The sequence below is a fragment of the Limanda limanda genome, chromosome 12, assembly GCF_963576545.1.
Source record: "Limanda limanda chromosome 12, fLimLim1.1, whole genome shotgun sequence".
In the NCBI taxonomy this organism is placed as follows: Eukaryota; Metazoa; Chordata; class Actinopteri; order Pleuronectiformes; family Pleuronectidae; genus Limanda; species Limanda limanda.
The window spans coordinates 13,297,465-13,322,454 of record NC_083647.1 but is presented as its reverse complement, the minus strand read 5'-3'; the positions used below and the strand labels follow the sequence as shown (position 1 = coordinate 13,322,454).

General features: G+C 42.8%; 2 protein-coding genes across 5 annotated transcripts; both read left to right on the top strand.

Annotated features, from left to right (window-relative positions):
* The first annotated feature begins 1,127 nt into the window (after nt 1-1,127).
* On the top strand, nt 1,128-5,014 carry LOC133015746 (homeodomain-interacting protein kinase 2-like). Its single transcript, XM_061083014.1, has 6 exons — nt 1,128-1,511; nt 1,905-2,086; nt 2,203-2,326; nt 2,951-3,132; nt 3,247-3,429; nt 4,780-5,014. The coding sequence occupies exons 1-6, from the start codon at nt 1,128-1,130 to the stop codon at nt 5,012-5,014; spliced, it is 1,290 nt and encodes a 429-aa protein (XP_060938997.1).
* On the top strand, nt 4,909-23,591 carry ktn1 (kinectin 1). Of its 4 annotated transcripts, none has more exons than XM_061082235.1 (36): nt 4,909-5,022; nt 9,948-10,633; nt 10,859-11,017; nt 11,121-11,234; nt 11,344-11,474; nt 11,608-11,712; nt 11,835-11,975; nt 12,088-12,194; nt 12,448-12,592; nt 13,437-13,533; nt 13,632-13,816; nt 13,933-14,022; nt 14,116-14,153; nt 14,250-14,340; nt 14,645-14,713; nt 14,828-14,865; nt 14,982-15,072; nt 15,226-15,294; nt 15,382-15,419; nt 16,015-16,105; nt 16,192-16,304; nt 16,389-16,473; nt 16,700-16,740; nt 16,843-16,933; nt 17,669-17,755; nt 19,257-19,346; nt 19,458-19,544; nt 19,629-19,718; nt 19,797-19,889; nt 20,012-20,080; nt 20,195-20,278; nt 20,710-20,793; nt 22,003-22,086; nt 22,182-22,277; nt 22,383-22,493; nt 22,622-23,591. In XM_061082235.1, the coding sequence occupies exons 2-36, from the start codon at nt 9,949-9,951 to the stop codon at nt 22,649-22,651; spliced, it is 3,819 nt and encodes a 1,272-aa protein (XP_060938218.1). In that variant the 5' UTR covers nt 4,909-5,022; nt 9,948; the 3' UTR covers nt 22,652-23,591. The 4 variants fall into 4 exon arrangements, with proteins under 4 accessions (XP_060938218.1, XP_060938217.1, XP_060938220.1 ...); XM_061082234.1 differs by having other exon boundaries at nt 11,118-11,234; XM_061082237.1 differs by lacking the exon at nt 17,669-17,755 and having other exon boundaries at nt 11,118-11,234.
* Nucleotides 23,592-24,990: the final 1,399 nt, after the last annotated feature.

The following is a 24,990-nucleotide window of genomic DNA, read 5'->3' as shown; positions in this document are numbered from 1 at the left end:
CTGTAAGCCATAATCAGCAATATTAAAAGAATAAAAGGCTTGCAATATTTCAGTTGATTTGTAATGAATCCAGAATGCATGACATTTTTGTTTTTTTAATTGCATTACAGAAAATAAAGAACTTTATCACAATATTCTAATTTTCTGAGACAGTCCTGTATGTCTGAAGTGTAGCTTTCACTGTATGAAGAGATAAAACACACTTTGTGTAGCAGCGTTTCCAGACTGAATCTGTTTGATTAGACCTTAAACGCAGACTGAGTTTGCGTGGAGCAGTGTATTGTGCGTTCTGGTTTTACATCAAGCTATTGGTAACATCACTAGCCGCTGTTTCTTCTTTGTCTGTTTTATTGGCGGGTGGCAACCAACGTCAAGGTGAATTACCGCCACCTACTGTTTAAATCATGATGTTTCACAAATATTTATATAAACACATTAAAGCCAATAACAGACGGAATGTAACAAAAATGGCTTTGATCTAATTTGACATCAAAGCCGGGGGTTTATGATGATTTTTGGTCATAGACACACGGAAATAATTTCAGTCACATTAACCTATTGTGAGGAGCATGGCAAAATCTTGCATAAATTCAGACATTTAACACTGTTTTTAAAGATTTTGACTTCATACCCAAACAGACCTTCCTTGGATCAACCCTCTGGTAAGTAGATTATTTTCCACCTGACACGTGTTGAATTAAGCAGATTAAGTATGTTATTAATTATTAGAAAGTATGTTGTTACAATTTGAGTTTGGAATAAAAGGTTGGGAAAAGATATTTGTTTGTGTCATGATATGTATCTTCATATATATCTTACTTAGTATATAGTGTGGTCTCATTTTTTATTGCATACAATAAATATATACAAATATTCATAGGAGTAGTATTAGTGATTGAAATAAGCAATATTTTTTGTTCTGTAATGTATCTTTGTTTGAAGCAGTAGTTTTAGTCTTTGTGGATTTTCAAGATTTAATGACTGAGCATGATGAAACTTCTGTAAACCTTTCTGCTACATCCATGGGAACCAGCTGTGTGAGAGCATATGTGGTTTTGTGTCTAAATCTCTTCTTTCCTATTCTCCTGACAGGTGTGAGAAATCAGCAGGAGATTCATTCTGTCACAATGTCTCAAAAGAAGTTCCAAGTCCTCATGGGAGACCTGATCTCCTCCCCCACTACAAATTATGAGGCCCAGAAATACCTGGGCTGTGGCACCGATGGACTGGTCATCCAATGCCGGGATGTGTCAACCAATGAAACGGTGGCTTTAAAAATGTTCAAAAGGACAAAAGACGTTGAGAGTGCGAAGGAAGAGGAGGAAATCCTTCGAGCCTTGAAGGACCTCCACTCAGACTGGTTCAACATCGTCAGATTGACCGGCTCATTCACCCACAAGAGACATTATTGTCTTGTGTTTGAGCACCTGGATATGGATCTGCAGAAATTCATGAAGACTAGCCCGGGTCAACACCTTCAGCTGAAGCAGATCCGCCCCATTCTGCAGCAGGTTTGTTTTTTAAACTGAAGTTCTTCCACTTACTGCTTTGTAGGGTGAAGGCTGAACTAAAAAATTTCTGTCACAGTATTTTGTTTAAATAATGATTATAACAAAGTTAAGTTAAATAATGTCCTTAAAGACTATAGATGGTGACTTGTGGAGGATACGTGGACACCTTCAGTTCTTCAAATCATCAAATTTAGTGTGTACAATCACTAGTGCTATGTATGTTGGTCTATCTCCAAACTATCTTAATAACCTGATCCTATAGTCGACTGTACGACTTTGGAATATCTGACTAATACTCAGTTGTTTCGTTTTTGGCTGCCATCAATGAATATATGCTGTTGATGAAATGAACTCTGTATTTCTCTGTACTTATCATGTTATTCATGATCTCAGCTGGCTACATCCTTGGACTTTCTGAAAAGCGCAGGGATCATCCATTCAGATTTGAAGCCAGAAAACGTTATGATGGTGGATCGTGTCAGGCAGCCACTGAAAGTTAAACTCATTGACTTTGGCTTAGCCTGCACAAATCCTGGGGAACAGACAGGACACACCCTCCAGACCTTGTGGTACAGGTATGTAACAGACAGCACAGCTCTATACCTGGGACAGCTGTGTTTGCTAAACTAAACAATTACAATTAAACAAGACCTGTAGTAATATATGTTTGTGTTTCTCGTCTTCTTCTAAGATCTCCTGAGATTCTGCAATGTGTTCCTTTCAACGAGGCCATCGACGTATGGTCTCTAGGCTGCATTGCTTCCGAGCTGTTTATCGGGAAACCACTGTTCCCTGCCAAGGATGAGGCCAGTTTGGTCAGTATCACCTGACTGCACTGCAAACGCGACAAACAAGCCCATTTCTGCCGTGATATATATATTTTAATAGTTACACACTTGATTAGAATAGGGAGAGAGTTTCTGGGAGAAGATCACTAATTTCTACTATTTTATTAATGAGACAAACTAGAGACACTTCATCCATATGTCTCAGTAATATAAATGCATCAACACTGATGAGTTTGCAAACTTAAAGTAAACTAACACTCCTGACATTGTGTTTTTTTTCACAGATGAGGCAAATTGTGTTTACAAAGCCACTGCATGAGAGAGACTTCACTCCATACTGGTTCTGGCCAAAATACTGGATGGAGAGCAGATTTATGGTAAGAAATTAGTTTACCAGCACTTAGCTGTGTCTATATCTCACTATTATAATGTCTTTCCTTCAGTCTGTGTTTCTTTTCCCTTGTCATCCACTGCCTTTGGAGCAATCTATTTAAATGAAACTATTCTTCATTTCAGTCAATAGTTTCAATTATTGTCTGTGATCAACAGCCTGGATGAATTTATAATGGCACAACATATCTTTTGAAAAACATTTAGCTTCATAATCCAAACACATTTAACAAACAATGGTTTTTTCTCATCTTATAAAAGGTGATTGATCAGTTCTGCGGAGAAGACGTCCAAGCTGAACACTGTGACCTGGAGAGCTTTATCGATCTACTGGCACAGATGCTGATGACGAATCAGTTTGAAAGAATTGACCCCAGACTAATTCTCCAGCATCCGTTCATCACGATGAGCCACCTTAAGGGTGTGTTCAAAAACAGCCTCTAGTAAGTGTGTGCTTAAACGGTCTGTATAAATCTGTGCTGAAAGATAAAGGTTAAAAAAAAATGGGATGAAAGGAGTTTAAGGTGTTTGGCTCAGCAACTTAATTTGTCTTCCAGTACGAAATCGTCTGAGGGTCTGATGGACATCTGCCTGAATCAGAGCTCTGGCGATGGAGCACATGTAGACCACATGGTCCTGCGAATGTCCCTGAACGAGGACTCCTTCAGCAGCACTGCCGGCCCAGCCATGGAGGGCAGCCCTGCTGGGATTAGAGAGGAGAAGCATTCCTTCTTGCAGAGGTCCATCATCAGTCGGGGGAAAAAAAGAAAACTGAGTGCAAAACTGAAATCCTGGCAACAGGTGGGTGTTTGAAATATCTCCCCGTCTTGGTCATTTTATATTATAGAAGAATAATTGAACATCTTGGTAAATATTCTCTATTTTTGCCCAGATTTTAATGGGAAGAATGATAAAACTCTCATTAACTGTAGAGCTGCCGCCAAGAGCATTTTATAATGTGCATTTTTTTTCAAATGTCAAACCGCTGCTTTGAGATCAAGAGTTAAAAATGTTTTTATCTACTTCACAGACCAGTCCACTCCAATTCCAGATAATAGGGCCCAAGTGGTCAACCGGGTCCCCTACTGTCCCAGAGGAAGAGAAAGAGGGACAATCCCACATCCAATTGCAACTCCTCAACAAAACAGAGAAACCTGAGCTTCAAAAAAGAGCTGACGGACTGTCAGAGGCAACAAGCTGCCACCTCCAACTCAACCCAGGTGCATTCCCCTAAGAGGAGGAAGAGGGACGAAGAGGAGCTGCCAGTGCTGGACAAAACCTGCCCAGGGAATAGAAGGAAATTGGCTGAAACGGCAGTTAAACAAGTCTTCTGACAAACTAAAGACTGGAGTGAGGACAAGTCAAGAACCCAATTTGCGTTATATCTTTTCTTTTTACTTGATGTATCATTGATTTTGTATGAAATGTATTATTATTAACTTTTTCCATACTGTTTGATAGAGATAAAACATGTGAAGTAAATAATTTCTCTGAAAAGTTATGATTAAACTTAGGACGTGTCTTTATTATAAAGGAAGCACGAATGCCAAAGCGTTTCCAGATTAGTTTGCACTTTCTGGTTGGAGGCCGCTCTATTGTCATATGTTCTAAAAAATGTGGGGGCTTTGTTTGCCTAAAAAAATATGAAAAATTTAGTTTTTATTGCAGAGCAAATACTGTCCTGATGCTGCAGGAGATAAAACAAAAAAAAGTGAATGAGAAGTCAACCTACATACTGCTATAATTGATATTTATAAATTGATATACTGTATAATACATTTTTATAATTTTAGTTTTTTAGAAAAACAATCGTATTTCTGTCTTGAAGACAGAGAATTAAGGGAAATTATCTCGTCAATTTAGAAAAAAACAGTGGATTAATGTTGGTGGCGGGGGGGGGGGGGGACTATCTCGAAACAGAGATTTTTGTTTCTCAACTGGATGCAATACGATTCCGTAGAAATGTCTGTTAAGAAATATTAAAGCTCCGTAGTCACGTGTCTACAGACTTTGGGGAAGTGCAGTGACCACTCCCCTGGATGCTTTTGTCTATTTAAAAAAAATGTTAACACCGAGGATGTGCCGTAAAGGCGGGGCCGTCGCTCGTCCAGTCGCACGTCTCCGCACGGCGTGCCCCCGCGTTGCAAAACAAGCGTCCCCTCGCCGCCTGCCGATGACCCGCCCCCGCGAACCAGCAGCAGCAGATCCGGTGACGGACAGAGACGCGAGCAGGAGCTGCTGCTGCCCCGGGAAGTCAGCGGCCGCCGGATTACTCTGCTGCTGCACACCGCCATCTCACCTCTGGCTGCGGGAGCGTCGCACTGAAGCTACAGGTATGTGACAGGCGGCTGCCTCCTCCTCCGACATTTTGTCTGTTTCTTTTTCAAATCGCAAATGAACGGCGGCTCGTCCCGGTCTTTGCGGAGCTCCGGGTCCAGGCCTGGGAACGGCCCTCAGGAGGAACGAGGAGGAACGGAGCCGCGGAGCCGGTCAGAGATTTCAGGCGACGGGGAGGCTGGGTCACCGGCGAGAGGAGGCCCGTCCGGGGCAGCGGTCCACGCCTCCACACGGCTCTCAAAGCCGGGGGGGGGGGGGGCGGAGGGGAAGACTCAAATTTGGGCGTCCCTGTTCACATTTTTATCGTTAATATCCACTTTATTTATTTATTTTTACTTTCTCTGTGCTAACAATTGAATTGGCCGGCTCACGATATTTGGCTAGCCTTGATGTTAGCTAGCTCATTCAAAGCGCCGACGTGTAGCTCGAGTGTCCACAAGCCTTCTCCTGTGCGGATCGAACTATCATTTAAACCACTCGCACGCACGACCACGTAGAGACCCCACCGTTGTAAGCATTCCGTGCCGGGCCGTGCTGGAGAAGTGAGCCCCCCGTCGACATGTGGCTCTCAGCTTTCGCTTTTTCATGCTTCGTTTCATCAGAACGTGTGACTTGGGTGCTAGCCGGGAAGCTAACAGAGCTAGGACGATTAGATCTGCTTTCCCAGTGATTACAGGCTGTATCAGGCAGGCAGTCTTTCCTCAGAGGAATAGCAGCTGCCATTACGTGTCAGGAGTCTCTGTAAGTCTGTCCGAGGCCGAGGATCTGACACGACCTAGCATGCTGGGACATTTAGTTCTCAACCTGAGTGATAGGGACATCAACTTAGTACGTGGAGGTTCTCCTGATCTCCCCCTCTCTTTCTTATGGCAAGCTGTCAGTTCTGTCTTGGTGGCATTATCCATTTCCTTGATGTTTTAGATAAACTCTTATCTATGGTGTCTTACTTAAATCAGTATCTCAGCTCCAAAGTTTCCTTGTTATAGCCTCCTTAGAAGGATCAAAGCATTTCAGAGTTACGCCTATTTGTTCATGTTTTCCTGTAAAACTGGATGATGTCTGAAAATACACTTTGCCTCTGTCTGCTCACTTTTTACCTGGATACTGATAAAGGCGATGTGTCAGATTATAATCATTATAGTTAAACTATTCAGACTTAGTTATTTGCCTTTTGTCCTACTTATTACTACAAACTAGATTATTTGTAATAGCCTGTAATCCCTAAAACTATTTGGATTAAAGGTGCCGACAACATACAGTAGAAGTTGTTTCATAATTGATCTAGCTCAGGGATTAATACAAGTCAAAAGATTATAACCATTGTGGCTCTTATTCGTCGTAGTTTTGTTGCCTGAACATAATGTTTTCGCCCAGGCGCTAGTCTGTAACAAACTGTGGCTTTTGTGACCCTTGCACTTTCCGAAGTTATTCACTTACTCATAGACAAACATTCTTATCCTCTTAAAGTGAAAGTTTCTGTCGTGACCTAGTTTTCCCCAAGTACTGTCTGTGCTGCTTTTTGGGTCCTGGTAATCATCAGGAGTTCCCTCCGTGTCCATGCCTGCCAAATCAGGAGGCCTGGCCAGCCAAGTGGCCAGATTCCGGGGAGCCAACAGCCCGAGAGTGCTTTGTCCTCTGGGCTCATTCTGATGCTGGGACAAGGCTCGGGCTGCACAAGGAAACTCACACACCTTCCACTCTGCGCTCTGAAAGAAAGCACACAGGCTTCACATTTTTTACAGTTCCTTACTACTTACTCCACCCATACTTTATATGCCAAGAGGCAATGTTGCTTTAGGAGTTATTTAACAGCTTCATATGGTCTGACATGGACGTTTCCTAAACATACAGTAACTCTTACATAAGTAAATGATTTCCTGGTTTGGAAGCCACAGAAAGTAACCCGTTCCCCACTCAGTACATACTGTTCCATAGCTCCTCTTTGTCGTTGGTCCTGTTTTCTTAAAGTTGCAAAGTGGTCTGGCTAGTTCTTGTGCAGGTTTTGAGACCTTCCTATTACACACTGCCCAGGAGCACTAGTGCCTGGTTTATCTATTAACACGAGGCTGTATCATAGGACTGACACAACTTCTTATATGGCCACAGATTAGAAAACACTTTACAGCAGACAAGCAGATAATAAATACCTCCAATAAAGTCTTAATGTATTCACATTCCTCCTCACAATTAACATAATTATTGTCATAATGTTGATGAGTTTGTCCCCAGCTGTAGCATATTGAGTATACAGTGAAATGTTGAATGTAAAAAAAATCATAATCAACCAGTTAAAATGTATTTGGTTGATTCAAGGCTCTTCTGGAAATGTTATATAACAAAAACCATTGAGAGAATAGATTTAGAAATGTTATGTAGTTTGGACCTGTGTAGTTTATGCTTGGAGGAAAAGCTAGAACTAGAAAACTAACATTTTAACCCTTCAGGTAGTGATGGCGAGATGAAGCTTCATGAAGCATTGATGCTTTCCATCCAATTGGTTCACTCATGGGCCGAAGCTTCATGATGCTTCATTTGCTCCACTGCGCAATCAAGTGGACAATAAATGTAAAACAGGCTGATTATAATAACACCATGGCTTTGGTGTGTGAAGCTTTGAATTGAATAAATGAATGGATGATGTATGTGGTGCCAATACATAAATTATGAATTTATTAATATGGTGTCTGTCTTTATGATACAATGGGGGCGGGGTCAAAAGGGAAAGTAAAAAAAAATTTGACAGAGGGTTGTGATTTGAATTTGCTCGTGTTACTACGGACAACATTTAACACGTAAAATATGGACAACATTTTATTCATTTTAATTTAAAACTTTTCCACAGTGCTGGGTTTCAGGCGGTTTCTTTTTTTTTGCAAACAAACGCGCATAGAGTACCAAGTCCACAAAGGGGGGGGTCCATTGCGTTTCGCTGCTCCTTATATTTAGAATTATAGATATCTATATTTAGAATCGCACGCTAAACCCGCGACCCATTTCCTGACTCGGTCACGTGGTACGGCTGACTCGCGACTATAGGCTCTTGAGGCTTTGAACGTCACCACCTACGTCATCAACACACGCCTAGATGCGCGCTTCACAGATCTTCTGGCTCACTCGACACACGCTTCCAATCTCGTCCTGGAAAGACGCGTCGCTAGTTCTGAGGAAGACGTATTGAGCCGAGGCTTTTCAAGGTGGTAGTGAAAACTGAGTCGACATCAAACTATAGCCTAAGCCTGTCAGTCCTCAGGAAGCCCTGCAGTAGAAAGTTATTCTTACATGTATTATCATGGGTAATCTCCTTAATCCAAATGACTAATGAGGTCTGCTCGACGACAGTGACTCCCACGCCACTGGCACGTTTCCTGGGTAGAGGACGGGATTGCACAGCAGGTCACTCAGTGTGTTGCTGACGTTCTGTGTTGTTGACTACACAATGCTGCTGTTGTCACCCAGAGCTTGCTATGTAATTGCGAAAGACACTCATAACTTCATTATTTTTGATTGTGAAAAAACTTCAAGAACCATCTCAGTCCTTGTAATGGCACCTTGGCACCTGGGGGGTGACCATGCTGATTAAACAGGAGAAAGGGTTAGTGAAGTGTATGGAACTGATGATGACCAGGTTAAACCCTTTGAAAGACAAATGCAAAGAAGATGAATGCCATACAACTTCTTTTATTATCTAGTTTGACAATCACAATGAAGAAGAACCCATTGATACATCTCAGAATACACACAAATGACATCCTTTAAATAGCTATTGAAGCTAAAATAAATAGTTTCAAACTGTACAGTGACATCTCCCTTATGTCCACTTCATCTTAAAAGCCATTGTGCAGGACTTTTGAGCAGATAATGGCAAATTATCAGAAACTGCTAATGCTTACAATTGGTTGGTTTTATAGTGACTTCTTGTGAGCTACTCGACACATTGTGTGTGCATATTATTTCTTCTTTATCTTCATTGATTCCATCCTAGTTCATTCTTACGCCGTAGCAATGGCTGTTTATGCCTGGAGGAGACATCACATCGTTCCTAAGAATATCTTTGCCAGATGCTAAACTGCTGAAATCTCAGGACCTCTTGACTCTGTAAACATTGCTGACGCTGGAAGAGGAACCTCTTCTCCCTTGGCTTAAAGCAGGCAGGGGCCCAAACTGCAGCTGCATCAGACCTCAGCGGGTGACACTTGCATGTTGGTGTATTTTTGCCTCTCGCAAATTCATCCTAATATGAGTTCGGAACACCACCATGTCGTCCATGTGGGGGCTGAGGAGGGGAAGTCACTAAAACAGGCTGTGAGCCGTGTTCTTTTTAGCCTACTTGTCTTTGATACGTTTGACCTATTTTATAACCTTTTAGCCAATATGGGTGAAGCGGGTGTTTTTATTACCATTTTTCAACCATCTTACAAATGTTTCAAAATTCCTTGAACTTATATAAAGGTAAAGAGGGTAACAAGCTGTGTGGCAGCAGGAAGTTTTGCCTAATTGGATCATATCACTAAAAGAAGACGGGGTGTGTCAGTGCGACCCCTCTCACTTACACCCTCTGAACATGAGTGATGTATAGACACCTGTTCACACGTCGCTGAATAGCCAGGGCTAGTAACAGCGCTTGACCTGCAAACAATATTCTCTCAAGAGCCTAGGAAGGTGCAGCAGGATTTCGTTTGGATAGAATGTTAGCAGCAAGCTGAAATCACAGAATCATGAGCAGTACATCAAAACGTTTAGCTCTTATGTTCTTCTCTACTTTTGAATAGCCTTTGCTTAAATAAATCTGTTGGCATAATGTCAAACACACGCTATATGTTAAATATTAGCAGATGTATATCTTTGAATCTTTATAACTGTTGGTGTTGACTCTGTGCTAACTGGGGTCTTGTTTCCCTGTGTCTTTTTTTTTTTTAATTAGAATGGCGCTGGATATCTATGACTCTCAGTACCTGCTCATCCTGGCCCCTTCTCTGGTCATCGCGCTCTTGTTCCTGTTCTTCTGGCTCTTCATGAAGGAAACCTCCTACGATGAGGTGCTGGCCAGGCAGAAGCGTGACCTGAAGCTGCCACCATCCAGGCCAGACACTCGTAAGAAGAATGAAAAGAAGAAGAGCAAGAAGAAGGAAAGCAGCAGCGGGGGAGGCAGTGGAGGTGGCGGAGGAGAGTCTGAAGAGGATATGCGAGACTTTGATATTGCTGATGGCGCCAACAGTTCCACTCTAGAGGGAGAGGAGGAAACTGAACCTGTGGCTACACCAGAACCTTCGCCACCAACTCCTTATGTGGCTGCTCCGGTGGCAACTGAGGCTCCTGCCGGTCTGAGGGAGAGAAAGAAGAAGGAGAAAAAGGCTGCCAGGGCTGCTGCAGCTGCAGCTGCCGCCGCTGCTGCAGCTACAGCTCCCTCCGCTGAGGAGCCAGAAGTGAACGGATCCAAGCCAGTAAGTCGCAAGGCAGAGACACCTCTGGCTGCGAGCAAACAGTCCAGCCCACCCTCTCCCAAGCTAGAGGTTCAGATCCAGGTCCAATCTGCTCCTGTTCAGGCTCAGACACCTCCTCAGATCTCTGGGAAGAAGGAGAAAAAGAAGAAGCAAAAAACAGAGAATGGTAAGAAAACAAGAGTGCGGTCACTGTGTAGCTGTGTTTCTTTGGCAAACAAAAAATTCGAACTACTTGTTTGATTCAATAAATACTTGAATGTGAGTAGCTGCATCAAGTTTATAAGTTAAGCCCAGGTATTTTTTGATGATGTTTGAAAATGATATTTTGGTCACTCTCATGGCACACTGTCTGACACTGACAGTAATCTACCTTTGCTTGTCCCTTTTCCAGTGGATGAGCAGCAGCCAGAGGTTAAAGCAGAGCAGGCTCCAGCACCAGTCAAGAAGGAAGCTCCCATTGTGGCTGAAACCAAAGTTCTGGACGGTGCAACCCCAACTGTTACTGCTGGGAAGAAGAAGAACTCTAGCAAGAAGCAAAAAACCGAGCATGGTGATAAAGATATTCCTCATGTTTAGTTATGTGTCTGTTTCATAAAGATATGTGCTGAAATATTAATCAGTTGTAATCAACCGGTTATTCTCAAATTCAGTAGATGATGCCCACGTTCTGGTTGACTCAGCGGCTTCTGCCAACCACCAGGCTGGTCAAAATGACGACGCACCGTCCAAAGGGTCTGGCAAGAAACAGAAGAATGAGACTGACAAAGGTAAGATTAAAATAACAACTCTGATACAGTCTTTGTTTCTTTTTTTATATTATTTTCAGTCATACAAACATCTACCTGACTCCCTCCTGTGTCTTTTGTGTTTTAACAGAGAACACAGAGGTGAAACTGAAGGAGCTGCTGTCTGGTCTGTCCAGCTTGGCGCTGTCGGAGGCCGAGGCCGTCAGTGTGCTGGCCCTCCTCAGGGAAAAGAGTCCCGGTGCTTTGGATGCCTGGCACAAAGTGAGACATTCATAAGTGATTCATGTGAATCAGTTGTTTGTGTTTAAGGTCCATATGCAGATGGCAGGAGACCTTGTAATTGTAACTAAATGTACTAAGCTCACATTCTTTGTTTTCTGTCTCTCACTACCAGTCTGCAGCCAGGCCTGACCCAGCTGCCCAGGAAAGAGAACGACTCCTATCAACTATCCAGGAGGAGGCCTCCATTGCCAAGGACAAAGTGAAACAACTCAGCCAGGTCTAGATCCCCACGAAATCCACAATATGATTAATCGTCAATCTCCAGCTCATTCTTCATACCTCAGCAACTCCTTAGCTTACAGCAATGTGCCTTACATGTTATATAACCTTGCGCTGCAGGAGCTTCACATGGAGAAGCAAAAGACCGGAAGGGTGGAGGCCATGATGAGAGAACAACGTGCAGCCATGGAGAAGGAACTGGGTGGATTCCAGGCCAAGGCGCAGGGCACCTACCAGGACAACCAGACCATGCAGATAAAGGTGAGGGCTTTACTTTCTTGTTTATGTTTCCAGATTGATTCAGTTGTGTTTAAAAATGTGAATCACGTTCTTCACAAGACTGAATGGAGACTGAACCTTATTGTTTGCATAGTTCCAACAGGTGAGGGAGCAGCTGGAAAGCCAGCTCACTCGCCTGCAGCAGGAGAACGGCATCCTGAGGGACGCGGTCAGCTCGGCCACCAACCAGATGGAGAGCAAGTCAGTGCCACATTACAATAGATGAGAATTTACTGGTCATACCTTGCAATTCAATTCATATTAAAATTTAAGCTCATTGTGTTTGTAGTCCTATTGTAACATTATAGATCCATCTGCATTCAGTTAGATTGTGCCCTTTAAAGACTCTTGATATTGCAGACTATATATTTTATAATTCATCAACCTCTTCTCTTTAGAGCCCCATTAATTGTTGTCAAAACACATTCTTGTGTTTGTGTGTGTTTCTTGATAGGAATTCAGCAGAGCTGAACAAGCTGCGTTCTGAGTACGCCAGTCTGATGAAAGAGCTGGCAGACAACAGCGGCAAGCTGCAGCAGGAGGAGCACCAGAGGAAGTCACTGGAGGTCGGCTACAAGCAGAACGTGTCCCAGCTGGAGGTACGCTAATCCAGATGTACAATGTGTTTATTTAGCCCCTGCCTCAGTTTCCTCAGCTGAGACATAAACGAACTGAGCTACACAAAAACTGAGTATTTCGCACAGCTTTTAAATCTGGTCGGAGGGTGTGGTAGCGTTACCAGGGAAAAGGGAGGAGGGTGTAGTGGAAATCCTGGGGAGGGTTGTGGGAAACAGAACCTGGGCTGGGAGGATTGTGTTGGCTTTGGAAGCAGGAATGTTTGAGGCTTTGTGCAGTGTATAAACAGCCCTTTCCTGCTAAACACCCACATCAGGCTTTCCTGTCTTTTCATCGACCACGATCAAAGATGGAAATCTAAGTTGCTGGCTTGATACTGACGAGTCTCAGCAGAGAATATGGGATGCCACAGAAAGACAGGATGGGAATGAGTTTATTTGAAAAAAAATGTCCACAAGATGTTTTGCAATGCAAAGTTACCTCTAACTTATTGAGACAAAGGGGGCTCTGTTTGAATTCTTGAAGAAAAAGACTGACTATAGATTCATGGTCGTGTTGAAATTATGATGGCGTTTATACAGATCAAGCGTCACCAATTACCTGACAATGTTGGTATTGTCAGTGAGAGAGAAGAATATGGAAATAATTCATTATCTTAGTTCTAACAAAACCAGTTTGAAGGTTTAAGCTCCCTTTTACAGTACACGTGTACTTACGCAACTGGACTTCTTGGGTTTCTGAGTTCTGGCCCCCTCCAAAAAATACAAGCATGTCCAGTTGTCCATGTACACCTGAACGACTCGTGAAGCGCCCAGGTAATGTTTGGAAGAAAAGTGAATTCATTTCCATTTATCTCTCGACCCTAAGGCCCAACTGCAGGATGCCAAGAGACGCTGGGAAGAACTGCAGAACTTCCTCCACAATGTCAATGCTGAGAGAGAGAATCTTCAGGCCTCTAAACAAGGTATCAAAACACAATATCCCATTGTTGACAATTCTGACACAACTAAGTAGAGTCAGATTTCATTCAGCATCTCAATTTCCGTGTGTGCATGTTTGCAGAGCTCCACGGCCAGATGCTGGCAGCCGAGACAGAGATGAACAACAAGAACAAGGAGATCCAGACTCTACACAGCAGCCTGACAGACGCCATGGTCTCGAAGGAGCGGCTTGAGCAGAGAGTGAGGGAGCTTATGGAGATGTCCCACCACAGTATGCCTGACGACTCACTGCAGGAACGTGTTCAGGTGAGTCGTCGAAACATTGCATACTCAAAATCGTCATAAAAAAATTCTCTATGAAGCAGAGCAACACTCACATCCAGTATTTGCTAACACTGACAACACTGTCTGTGTTCTAACAGGAGCTTATGAATGAAAACAAGGTATTCCAGGTCCAGAATGACAATCTGCAAGCCCAGAATGACAATCTGCTAGCCCAGATGTCTTCACAGGTATATGGGTCAACCTCCTTTACCTATGTTTAGTAAGACTAATCCCCCCCTGTAACTGTGTAGGCTAATGAGATCTCTTTTCTTCTCATTTAGGCAACTCATTTCGCTCACATCGAGGAGATACAGAAGCTGTAAGAAATAAAGTCCTACATTTTCAGATAAAATGATTACATCTAAAGTTTGCCATTATTCATGTGTTCCCCCAACTCTTCCCCATCTCTGACCAGATTGTCTGAAAAGGAGTTGCAGAGGAAGAGTCTGGAGGATTCTCTAAATGCTGAGAGGAGCAGTATGGCCGGTAGAGAAACTGACATGCAGGTATAGTCACAAGAGTGCATCATCTGGAGCTATACCAACATTGCATGGGTTCATTAGTTTGCAGGAATTTGTTCTACAATGTGCTGAGCAGTAATATGGATGAAAACGATGCACACTGCCCTGCCAGAATGAGGACGGGCTGTTGTACATTGACTGCTGCCAAATCCATATCATTTATGAAATGGTTTTACAAATGTAAAACAGTATTAGGAGCGCCATGACCATGTTCAAATATCATACATAGTGTCAGAGCCTTTGGTTAAAATGTATAGATGTTAATGGCCTATCGTCTTCACTTCCTCAGGCCATGCACAATGACAACATGTCAATGAAGGCAGAGGTTCATAATCTACAGGCACAGATTTCTGATCAGGTTAGTTGTCCCGTAATATTTTAATTTATTCCAAACGCCCTGATGTTATGTGAGGAATGTTGTTCTTCTTTGTGACACACCCTCTCCTGTCTGCCATTGATTCTCCTCATGCAGACTGCGTCCCAGCTGGTGTTGGACCAGTTCCAGAACAGGTGTGTGTGTGTGAGAACTGGGACATATTTTTAACCCTCCCAGCTGGTTAAGCTTGTTAATCCATGTAAGTTGAAAATAACAATGACCTTTTTATAAAACATTGCTTCCTACCCAGTGTCCGGGAAAAAGAGGAGAACATTAAAACCGTAGAGGACCTGCTGGAGAAGGGGCTGATTGAAGTGGCCAACAAGGAGGAAGAGCTCAAGGTATCGGTTTCCTCCGGGTTTAGAGAGAGACAGTGACAGATCTACATTTGACTCACATCAGCATCTTTTATCTGACACTGCATTTTGTTGCTTGCCTTGTAATCACAATCTGTGATGGGTAAAAGTTTTAAATCCATTATTTCTCTGATGCAGGCTGTAAGAGAAGAGAACGAGACACTAAAACAAGAAATCGAGAGTCTTAAGGGGCATTCGGCAGAGCAGGTAAGTTGATATAAAATCTGCATTAAACTGGATTTCATGAGTCTTGCATCTTATTGTGTATTAATTTTGTTTTCCCCCGAACCACAGGCATCATCAGATTCGATAGTGGAGGAGCTCCAGAGCAAGTAAGATCAGTGATGTACACTTGTATGCTTGTACACATGTGAATAGGCATCATGCAGTGTTTCCCTCAGAAATGATTCAGTGTAAAGCGGTAAAACAGGCGCCCCTGCACATGCACGCAGTTTACGGTCACATTCGACACAGCCCGAATGACAGGTACACAGACTAGAGTAGTTCTAGATAATTAATGGGAAACACTGGTTCATGATAATGTATTAGTTACTTAAGTTTTTATTCACCCACCCTTGTCCACAACACATGCAGACATAGCCAAGTAGATGGATATAAAATGATCTAGGTCCAATCATTTGGTGGCAGCAGCTTAGCCAACCAGCTGAGATGAAAAGGAGAAGATTTAAGTCATAATGGCATGTTTTCAAACTTATCATTGCTGTAAGCGAACTTATCAAAACGTATTCCTCAGGAAACCTCAGGACACTCCCTTAACTCACTCACGATAGTATTCAGTTTTCTGCTGCCACCAGTGGCTGTACAGGATTAAATGTAAAGATAGCATTATAAATGTAAATATCAGCAGATGCTAAGTGATTTTAAATAGTTCTGTGCCATGACCTCATGTCTCACTGTCCTTTGTAGGGTCCAAGAGAAAGATGTGAAGCTAAAATCAATGGAGGAGAGTTTACAGGCAGCACAAGACGGCATTTCTACCAGAGACAAGACAGTTGAGGTTTGGACTTTTCTCTTATCAAAGAAGTATTTGGTTTAGGCATTGTCCTTTGGACTCTTGTTTGAAGCAGTTTTTTTGTCTCTCAGTCTGTGGAGCAGCAGTTGGCCGCCCTGCAGGCAGAAATGGAGCTGCTGAGACAGAAGGAGATCCCAGATGAGCTGACCAACTCGGCTGCTCACCTCCAAGAACTCCAGGCTCAGTGAGTTAACCCAACAGAACACCTGGCAGTCCTCCACCGTAGCATTGACATATTGGACTAATGATAAGCAAATCTGACCCACAGCCTCGCGACGAAGGACCAGCAGATCCAGATGCTGCAAGCTGAGCTGGAGGCACGGACTAAAGACATGAGTGAGAAGATGGAGCAGGTGAGGAAGGCTTTCCAAAAACTGAGTATAAAGTGTGACACATTTCCTGCTTTAAATCAAGAATTTAAATACTTTCAATTAAGCATTAAATTAAATGTAGTAGGCTAGTTGGATTTTGCAGATGATACTCTCAATTGATGTTAAATTTAGATGTACATTTTGACAAATGAGGTCAAATTCTGATTTTAGTCAGTTACATTTTTTTGTTTTCATTTTCCCCAAACAGCAGTTGCAAACCTCAGGGCCAACCCCAGAGATTCTTGCAGTGTGAGTAACATGCCACGTCATATCATTACATGTATATCTTATACAAGTAATACACCTTATTACACGATCAGGTTTATAACAAGTCGTTATGTTGCCTTTCAGGTTGTCGGAGAAGGAGCAGCAGGTGGCAGATCTACGGGGTGAGGTGGCGGAGCTGACGGACTCGCTGGACCTGCATAGGAAGAAGAACAACGTAGGTTTTGTGCTGTGACCACCTGAGCTATGTACAACCAGTGACTGCTGTGGTCTAGCCCTGCGAGACATCCACCCTATCTTGTGTGGTACCCCGAAACCGCCCTGTCCAATACACCTGACTGTAAACTACCACAGTCCCTCTTGTCCACCGCCACTCAGTCTCACTTGTTTAATTTTCTTTCTTCTTTCAAACAGATATTTTAAAGCAGACTAGAAAGATTTATTTCACTTCAGTTGTGTTTGCAACATTATTTTACACATCAGTACAGATGTCTATTTTGATTTGGATTGTTTCTAAGCAGAGCGTTGCATAACAAGGCTTCCAGCCTACTCTTGTTATGCTTGCCTTTGGCCATGACTGTTTCAGCAAGCTTGTCTGTGCTTGTGGGTGATTCAGAGCATTAGAAATCTGCCTACCTTTTATATTTTTTGGCATACTTAACATGAAAAGAATATGTATGTGGACAGCATGGCATTCATTTAAATAGTAAGTGCTTACAGAACACGTTACTATACTTTTTTGCACGAGGTGTGAGACTTGGACTCTCGATGGGATTTGCTCATACTTATTTTTAGTGGTTGGAGTATGGGAGGAAAGCTGATTGTAGTGATTTTTGCGAGACATGCATTCGGTTTGTTGTGTTATTCTATCAGTCTGTATTAAAGGGTCACTGAATACATTCTCCCCGAGGCTGAACTGAAAGTAGTATCTCTCTGGAACTGACCAAAACAGGAGCTCCGGGAGAAAAACTGGAGTGCAATGGAAGCTCTGTCTGCCACCGAGTCCATGCTTCAAGGAAAACTCAGCAAAGCTGTCAAGGTTCGACAACCCCACCCGGTCTACTTCACTCTAGTTCCAATCTGATGCACCCCCCCTCAAATGCTTTTTTTTTTCTTCTCTTTTTTTTGCCATAATTGACCGGCGGAGATTTTTTTCCCTACCATCATCCATAAAAAAGCTGCATACTCATTTACCTCACTCTCGCCCCCTTTGTGTTTTGGTCCCCAGTCCTCATTTGGCTGTGTGGTGAGCACATCGCACATACCTGTAGAATCACAGACTGTATAAACTTATTTATTATTTTAAGCATATATATAAGTTTCGAAATGTTAAAGATTTTGCCTTGAGTCAGGCTGATGGCTTGGAAATGAGTGTGCAGTGACTTCAACGATTTCATTAGATGCCGTTAGATTGACAATCATTTTGCAACTTCCTGTCTTTCTGTCATGTGACTCATTTCTCGCATGATTTCCCCCATTCTGCTTTGTGACATCCATTGTGTCGACATCACCAGTTAATCAGAAAAAGAAAATCTGTTGAGTTCACTTTGATTTCAATGTTGATGATCACTTTTGAACGATGTATGATCATTCAAAACTTTTTACTGAAATGCAATAGTATCCATATGTTACTCAATGCTCAGTTTTCACTACTGAAACGGCTTTTTTTCTAAGTGCAAACAACAACTACAGAAAATTCCATGTGCTAGCAGTCTCCTCGTACAGACATGTATATATATTTCAGTGACGTGTATATTTTGCCATCCCCCCCACACACACACTAGCGAAGGGTACATGCTGAACCATCAACACAGCAGTTGCCTCTCTGCCATCGGTGTACAGTAGAAACCACCTTCTCGCAGCTGAGCCCGGGTGTTCCTTGGCAGCTGTTGTGTACTGTCAGTGCATGCTGCATGGCTGAATTCAACACTTGTCTCAGATCTGCCTTGTGACACAGTGTGTTAATGTGAATAGTGGTCGCAGTGCCAGCTGGCTAGCGTTTGGCATACCTTCTCCCTTCAGGCCTCACAGTGACAGTGCATGATGGCGGCCCATTGTGGCAGGACTGATAGCTACCTCTTTTCTTATTTCTTGAAGAGTTTCAAGGTGCTTAGTGCAGTTGGATGAAAGCAGATTGATGCACTTGTGGTTTGAGGAGGATTCTAGTACCGGGATATGCTCAGAATCTGAGGTTGCAGACATTTGTTGTAGGTGTGGCGTATTTAAAGATGCTGATGTTCGCTGCAGCTAATTGCATGTGGGAGTGAGACAGTGTTTATCCCAGTGCCCTACAGTTATCTTTTAAAATGCTACTTAAATCATTCCTGTGCATTGATTGGAGCAGCTTGATGAATGAATGAATGTGTGATGACTGGTTTAAAACCAGATTATTTAGATAAGAATAAGGTAGGTGGTCAATCATATCCACTCACATGACCACTGGAACCTGTCGTCAAATTGACCAAATTATTATTATTATCAAAAAGTCAGCGCTCAAACTCTCCACACATTTGTTTTTGCCCCTTCCCATCATTGTTTAGGAGAACGAGACAACGCTGGCAACATTTCAGGCCGAGTGTCGAGATGTTCTGCACAGACTTCTGCCCCATGTGCCTCTGCCCACTGAACAGGTATGGATTTACTGTCCATCCAGATTGTATTTAAATATGCTTCCTTACTTCTTTGCAATTTTCCTCCTGTGTGTTGATTATGTTGTTTATTTACCATCTCCTTCCTTCTAGAACCACGAGGAGTGGCTCCACAAATTTGAGATGGCAGTAGCTGAAAACTCAGCTGCACAGTCCACCCCTGCATCAGGGGACTCTGAGGTAAACAAAGAAGAATTATATAAAGTCGAGCATGATTTACTTTTTGTAGGCACTAGATATCGACGAATCCTTCTCTCTAACCAGGGCATGGCTGGGAAGCTGAAAGAAGCTGAAGAATCCCAAAGAATCCTACAGAAAGACTGTGAGACGTACAAGAAGGTTTTGGCAGAGACGGTGAGCTGCGTTATTTGTGCTACGTTAACAGTTGCCCAGTTGTGCTGTATCTGTGATTGAACTGAGCTGTGTCCATAGGAGGGTATCCTGCAACGCCTGCAGAACAGCGTGGAGCAGGAGGAGTCTCGCTGGAAGGTGAAGCTGGATGTGGCGCAGGGGGAAGCCGGAGAGGTATGTAATTCAGGCTTAGCAGGAAACAACTCCCAGGTCAAATACCAAATCTCTAATATGATATCAATCCTGTTTGTTTGCTCTTTTTAATTGCATCATTCTTCTTATTTCCAATTCTGTAGATGAACCAGAAAGTCACAGCTCTGGAGCAGGAGATTGAGAGACTATCAGATGGAGCAGATATGGAAAATGTGCGTACGCTTGAAACACGCTTCTCAAACATTTCTTTCAAACTCAAAGCATTCTGCCATTTTAACTTGTTTGTCTCGGTTTGCTGTGTTTCTGCACCTCGCCTCGTTCTGTAGCTGAGAAGAGAAAAGCAGCATTTGGAGTCCGAGCTGGAGAGGGCAGAGCGTGAGAGCGCCACCTATGTGACAGAGGTCGGAGAGGTGAGCAGAAACTGGACTTGTTCACCTCTTTGTCGCTTGTGATCCTCCTTCATGTGACAGCTTTCATCCACCTGTGGCAAAAGGATGAGCTGCGTTGTGCTTCAATTACATGTTTTTCTGACATCCTGTACCGGGTTTATTTTTGGCTGTCTAAAAGTACCCAACACACCCATTAAGTATTATTATACTAAAGGAACACATAGTGAGCTCTAGCACAAATTGACTTACCTCGCTTACCAGACTAACTTAATAGATGGCCTTTGGTTATTTGCAGTCATGCAGAACTCGATCCTGTGCTTAATTTATTGCCACACGGCTGAATATTAAGAGGATTCCCTTTTTATAGATGCGTAGACTATGTGCTAGTTGTGGTGTCCTTCACCGACACTCTCAGACACCGATTGAACACGTCATCTCAAACTTAATTTCAGCTCAAAGATCTGTTGACTGAATTGCAGACCAGACTTGATGGCTCATATACAGAGGCTTTCAGACAGAATGAGGAGCTGAGTTTGGTAAGAGTTGCTCACTCTCTTAGAGCTAGAGCTCCTTTTTTTAGACCTATCCTTTTACTGGGCTGCCACAGGAAGGGGGGTGTTCTCCCTCTTCTGCAACCGTGAGTCATCATTTATAACCTCTGTACACATGGAGTTGTGTGAAGTAGCAAAAATCTGAGATTATGAATGATGACTCGCCCTCACGCTTGGTGATGCTTACAAGACTAACTCTTCTCTTCCCTGCACTGGCACTCTACTCACTGCCATCCAAAGGCTCCTTTATGCTCAACGTTAGAAAGTGGCGGAGCCTTCTCTCCGTACTCTGCATTGTTTTTGTCCGTATTTGTTCACGTTGCCTGGAAGGTTACGGATCAAAATGCAAATCATGGGGGTGCAGTGTAGCCAATAGTTCACGTGAGACTAACATTGGAGAAGAGGAAGAAATCTTAACAATGTTTTTTGAGTTTAGGTTCATAAGACAGTACAGGCATCTGTATGTTATTTTGTTTGGATTTAATTGCCTCACAGACAACATGGCCGCTTTGTCCCCTTTCTCTAGTGGATATGTTGCTATATAACCATGACAAGGTAGAAGAGGCCGTTTAACTATATAGGCAGTGATATTACATGGTTTGAAACGGACGCATCTCTTTTCATACATAAAGGCAGCATAAATGAGCTTTAACACAGTGGCTTACTTGGGGACTTTTCTCCTTGCGCAGAGGCCAAAAAATGCTCCATTTGGCACTGTTTTCCCCTCCAGCTGTCTCACAAACCTTCTGTCACTGTTTTGTTTCTTTGTCTTGCAATCTTACAGTTTGTACCATATGTTGGCTGCACTCAAAACCACAATAGCATTGTGAAAAAATACAACTTCCTCATTCATTTTAATCAGGGCTCAAACAAAGAAGAAAGCGGCGACAACTTTCCAGACTTGCTACATCTTATCACCTGTGCAGTGGGTGTATGATAAGTCTAAAATAGGAATGTGTTACGCTAAACTGGACTTTCTTGAACGTGATTCATTTTCTCTCCAATACATGAAGCCAAACGCCAATACTGACGCACTCTTTAACACTGTGCTACTTTTGGTTTGATTGTGGCTGAAGGACAAGATTGAATCTGCGCAAATATTCTAGTACTTTATTATAAGATGTACCCTGTGTTGGCTAAATGTTTTGAATACATTTACATGCAATGATGTGATAAGTGTGGTTTTAATTCCAGCTGAAAACCCAGCTCACCGAGACTCTGTCCAAACTGGAGGTGGAAGAGACCGAGAGGCAAAAGGTGGCTGGTGATTTGTATAAGGTAAGAAGGTCTATTCATATTTTATAACACTTCTGATGTGTTTGCAACTTCCGGTCACATTGTTTACAAGTGGAACGTTGTGGTTCTTTGCACAGGCCCAGCAGTCTCTTGATCTGATTCAGGGGGAGCTCTCAAATGTGACGGACAATGCTGATGGCCTGATAGAGAATAGCAGTCCGTCATCACAGGGGGTGAGAGACCCAGGCACTTTGGGGTTGTGTAGCAGTTGGTGGTTTGTGTTATTCGCATGTAGGTGGTTGCACTGAGCTCTCAACCTTCTGTGCTGTTTCTGACAGGAGGCGATCGACAGAAGGGAGAAAATGACTGCAGGTCTGAACCAGACAGTCCGAGACCTACAGCAGTTGCTACAAGGCGTCAGCCAGAAACTCGCCAAGGGCCAGGAAGGGGTAAGGCCGACGCCGTCTCACATCGCACAATTAACCAACATTACAGTACCAAAGTCTTGTATCTTTACTTATAACACACAGCAATTCAATGTGAAGTCTCAACATTGAACATGTGTGATTTGTTCCAGATGGGTGACAAAGATCTGCCCAAGGTATAGTGAGAGGAGGATCGACGCCCATGCAGCCACCCTGACTGGACCACAGAGACCACCTATGACCTTTGGTCTCATCACTTACCACCATTACACCGTACTGTCACATCCAGCCACCTCCCCTCACCCAACCTCTGACACCTCACCGGCACTGTATGCAGCTGCCAACTGACTGTGGCTGAGGCGCTGGCAAACAACTCCCAGACTCATATTTGGCCATAAGGCAGCAGGCAGATGATACTGTTAATTCCAAACACTGTACCAAAACACACACTACTCCACTCCCACCACATTCCTCTTCTTCAGCATCACAGCCGGTTAATTTTTATTCTAAACTTAAAACCACATCCAGCATAATTTAATCAGCGTGGCATTCCTCTTTAAAATCTGTATTTTTCATTGAAATCTTCATGCAGTAGATTTTGTTGTTTTGAGGGCAGTGATACAAATTTCCAACTTGGGTTTTCAGTCCTTTTTTTCCTTAACTTAAAGATGTCTTTTTTAAATGTACCATTAGGGCCTGCTGAAACACACTATGTTGTCTATCTGTTTGTCTCCTGATGAGAAAAACTGTGCATATTAGTGCATTCATTAATTCATAGCTCCATGCATACCATGGCTCAGTATTGGGTGGGAGAGGGAGATCTGTTGGGGTCTCAGCATATCAGATGGGTCACTAGGTGACTGTAATTTTGGAGATGATTGACAAACTGTAGTCAGATCTGTACTGCAGCTCCAGAGAGACAGAAGTCTGGGACCCTGGCTGGGGAAGGTCCAGGTTAGCAGTGTAGAGGTTTTTAAATCCTACTGCAAGTTCTCTAGGAATAAGTGTCCCATATCATCTGTAATCAACACTCGCTATATTATTGCTAAGTTCATTAACATTGAAGTTTATGTTCTTTTTGTAACTGGTGATGTTAATAAAAAGGGATGCTTGATAAATCTGTCCAGGACATTGTGTTGATTCTTTCCTCCACTGCACTTCTTTCTCCCTTCCACTGTGGGGCAGCACAAAGCCGCAGTAGAAAATGCAGACTGATGTGATTCATACGTGACGTGCACAGGGGAATGACGAAGCATCTGTTCATGTAGATTTTGCTGGGAGGTATATTCTGCCTGGAAAAAACATTCATCTGACTTCCTTGTACGTGTCCCTCATGCAGTAGTGTATGACGGCAGCGACGCTTACGCTTGGCAAGCCTCAATTACAGAGGATTTGGGGTGTGACCAGTTTCTCGTGATGGTAACATGCTGTATAATCACCCTGGACTATTTATTTTCTCAGCTCCTGCATGAGGTTTTTAAAATTATTTCCCATCAATAAGAAGTCATGGGAAAGGAGGGGGGAACTAGAGGTTGAAATAATCCAAAGTTTATCAAGGAGAACCTCTGCCTAGGTTGTCATTTGAGAAAGAATTCTGGGAAGAATATAAAAATGTGTATATATGATATTTGCAAAAGACTAACACAATATATATATATACTGCTTGTCTGGCATCTATCCCCCTTAAAAATCAACCTTGACAAGACCCAGCTACTTTTCCTTCCACGGGCAATTCTGTGGTAGACCCCACCCAGACTGCTAGGAACCTGGGTGTGACACTAGACAGTCAACTCACAGCCAACGTTGCTGCAACACCCGATCATGTATATACATGCTGCACAACATCAGGAGGATACTTCCCCTTCTCACTCAGAAGGCGGCACAGGTTCTAGTCCAGGCTCTTGTCATCTCATGCCTAGACTACTGCGACTCCCTCATGGCTGGTCTACCTGCTACTTCTATCCAGTGGTTTATAAAGTACTTGAAAGCCATACTTGAGAAATTGTACAGATATCTTACCTGAAAGTGGCTCAAGTAAACTCACCCGTAAGAAAATGACTTGAGTCTTAAAGTAGCTCATATTAAATGTGCTTAAGTATCAGAAGTATGTGGTGTTGAAATGTATCAAAAGTAAAAGTACAATTACCACAATTACAAATGCTAAGTGCTTTTCATAGTAGGCCTACACACAAACTCTCCAGGCTTTATTTCAGTTGACAAACAATAAAACAAAAAATATACATTTACTGTATAATTTTACAAAGTTTCAACCGCAGATGCTGAGGTTCACATAGTATTGGATTTATAATGAGATTATAATGAGTAACGAGGTGTCTAATGTCGATGGAACGGTAAAAGTATATATTTTTTCTTTCAAATGTAGTGGAGTAAAAGTTGAAGTCCTGATGAATATAAATACTAAAGGAAAGTATAGATCCTCCAAAAAGTACTACTGTAACAGATTACTTTTACTCAGTAACTTTACACCACTGCTGCTATCCGACCTCTGCAGCTCATCCAG

Bases quoted from the DNA above. Each gene is read 5' to 3' on its own strand.
- LOC133015746 (XM_061083014.1), top strand. From the start codon at position 1,128: ATGTCTCAAAAGAAGTTCCAAGTCCTCATGGGAGACCTGATCTCCTCC. The intron at 2,327-2,950 runs GTCAGTATCACC...ATCTTATAAAAG, and splicing joins CCAAGGATGAGGCCAGTTTG to GTGATTGATCAGTTCTGCGG. The intron at 3,133-3,246 runs GTAAGTGTGTGC...TTTGTCTTCCAG, and splicing joins GTGTTCAAAAACAGCCTCTA to TACGAAATCGTCTGAGGGTC.
- ktn1 (XM_061082234.1), top strand. From the start codon at position 9,949: ATGGCGCTGGATATCTATGACTCTCAGTACCTGCTCATCCTGGCCCCT. The intron at 10,634-10,858 runs GTAAGAAAACAA...TCCCTTTTCCAG, and splicing joins GAAGCAAAAAACAGAGAATG to TGGATGAGCAGCAGCCAGAG. The intron at 16,106-16,191 runs GTTTGGACTTTT...TTTGTCTCTCAG, and splicing joins CCAGAGACAAGACAGTTGAG to TCTGTGGAGCAGCAGTTGGC.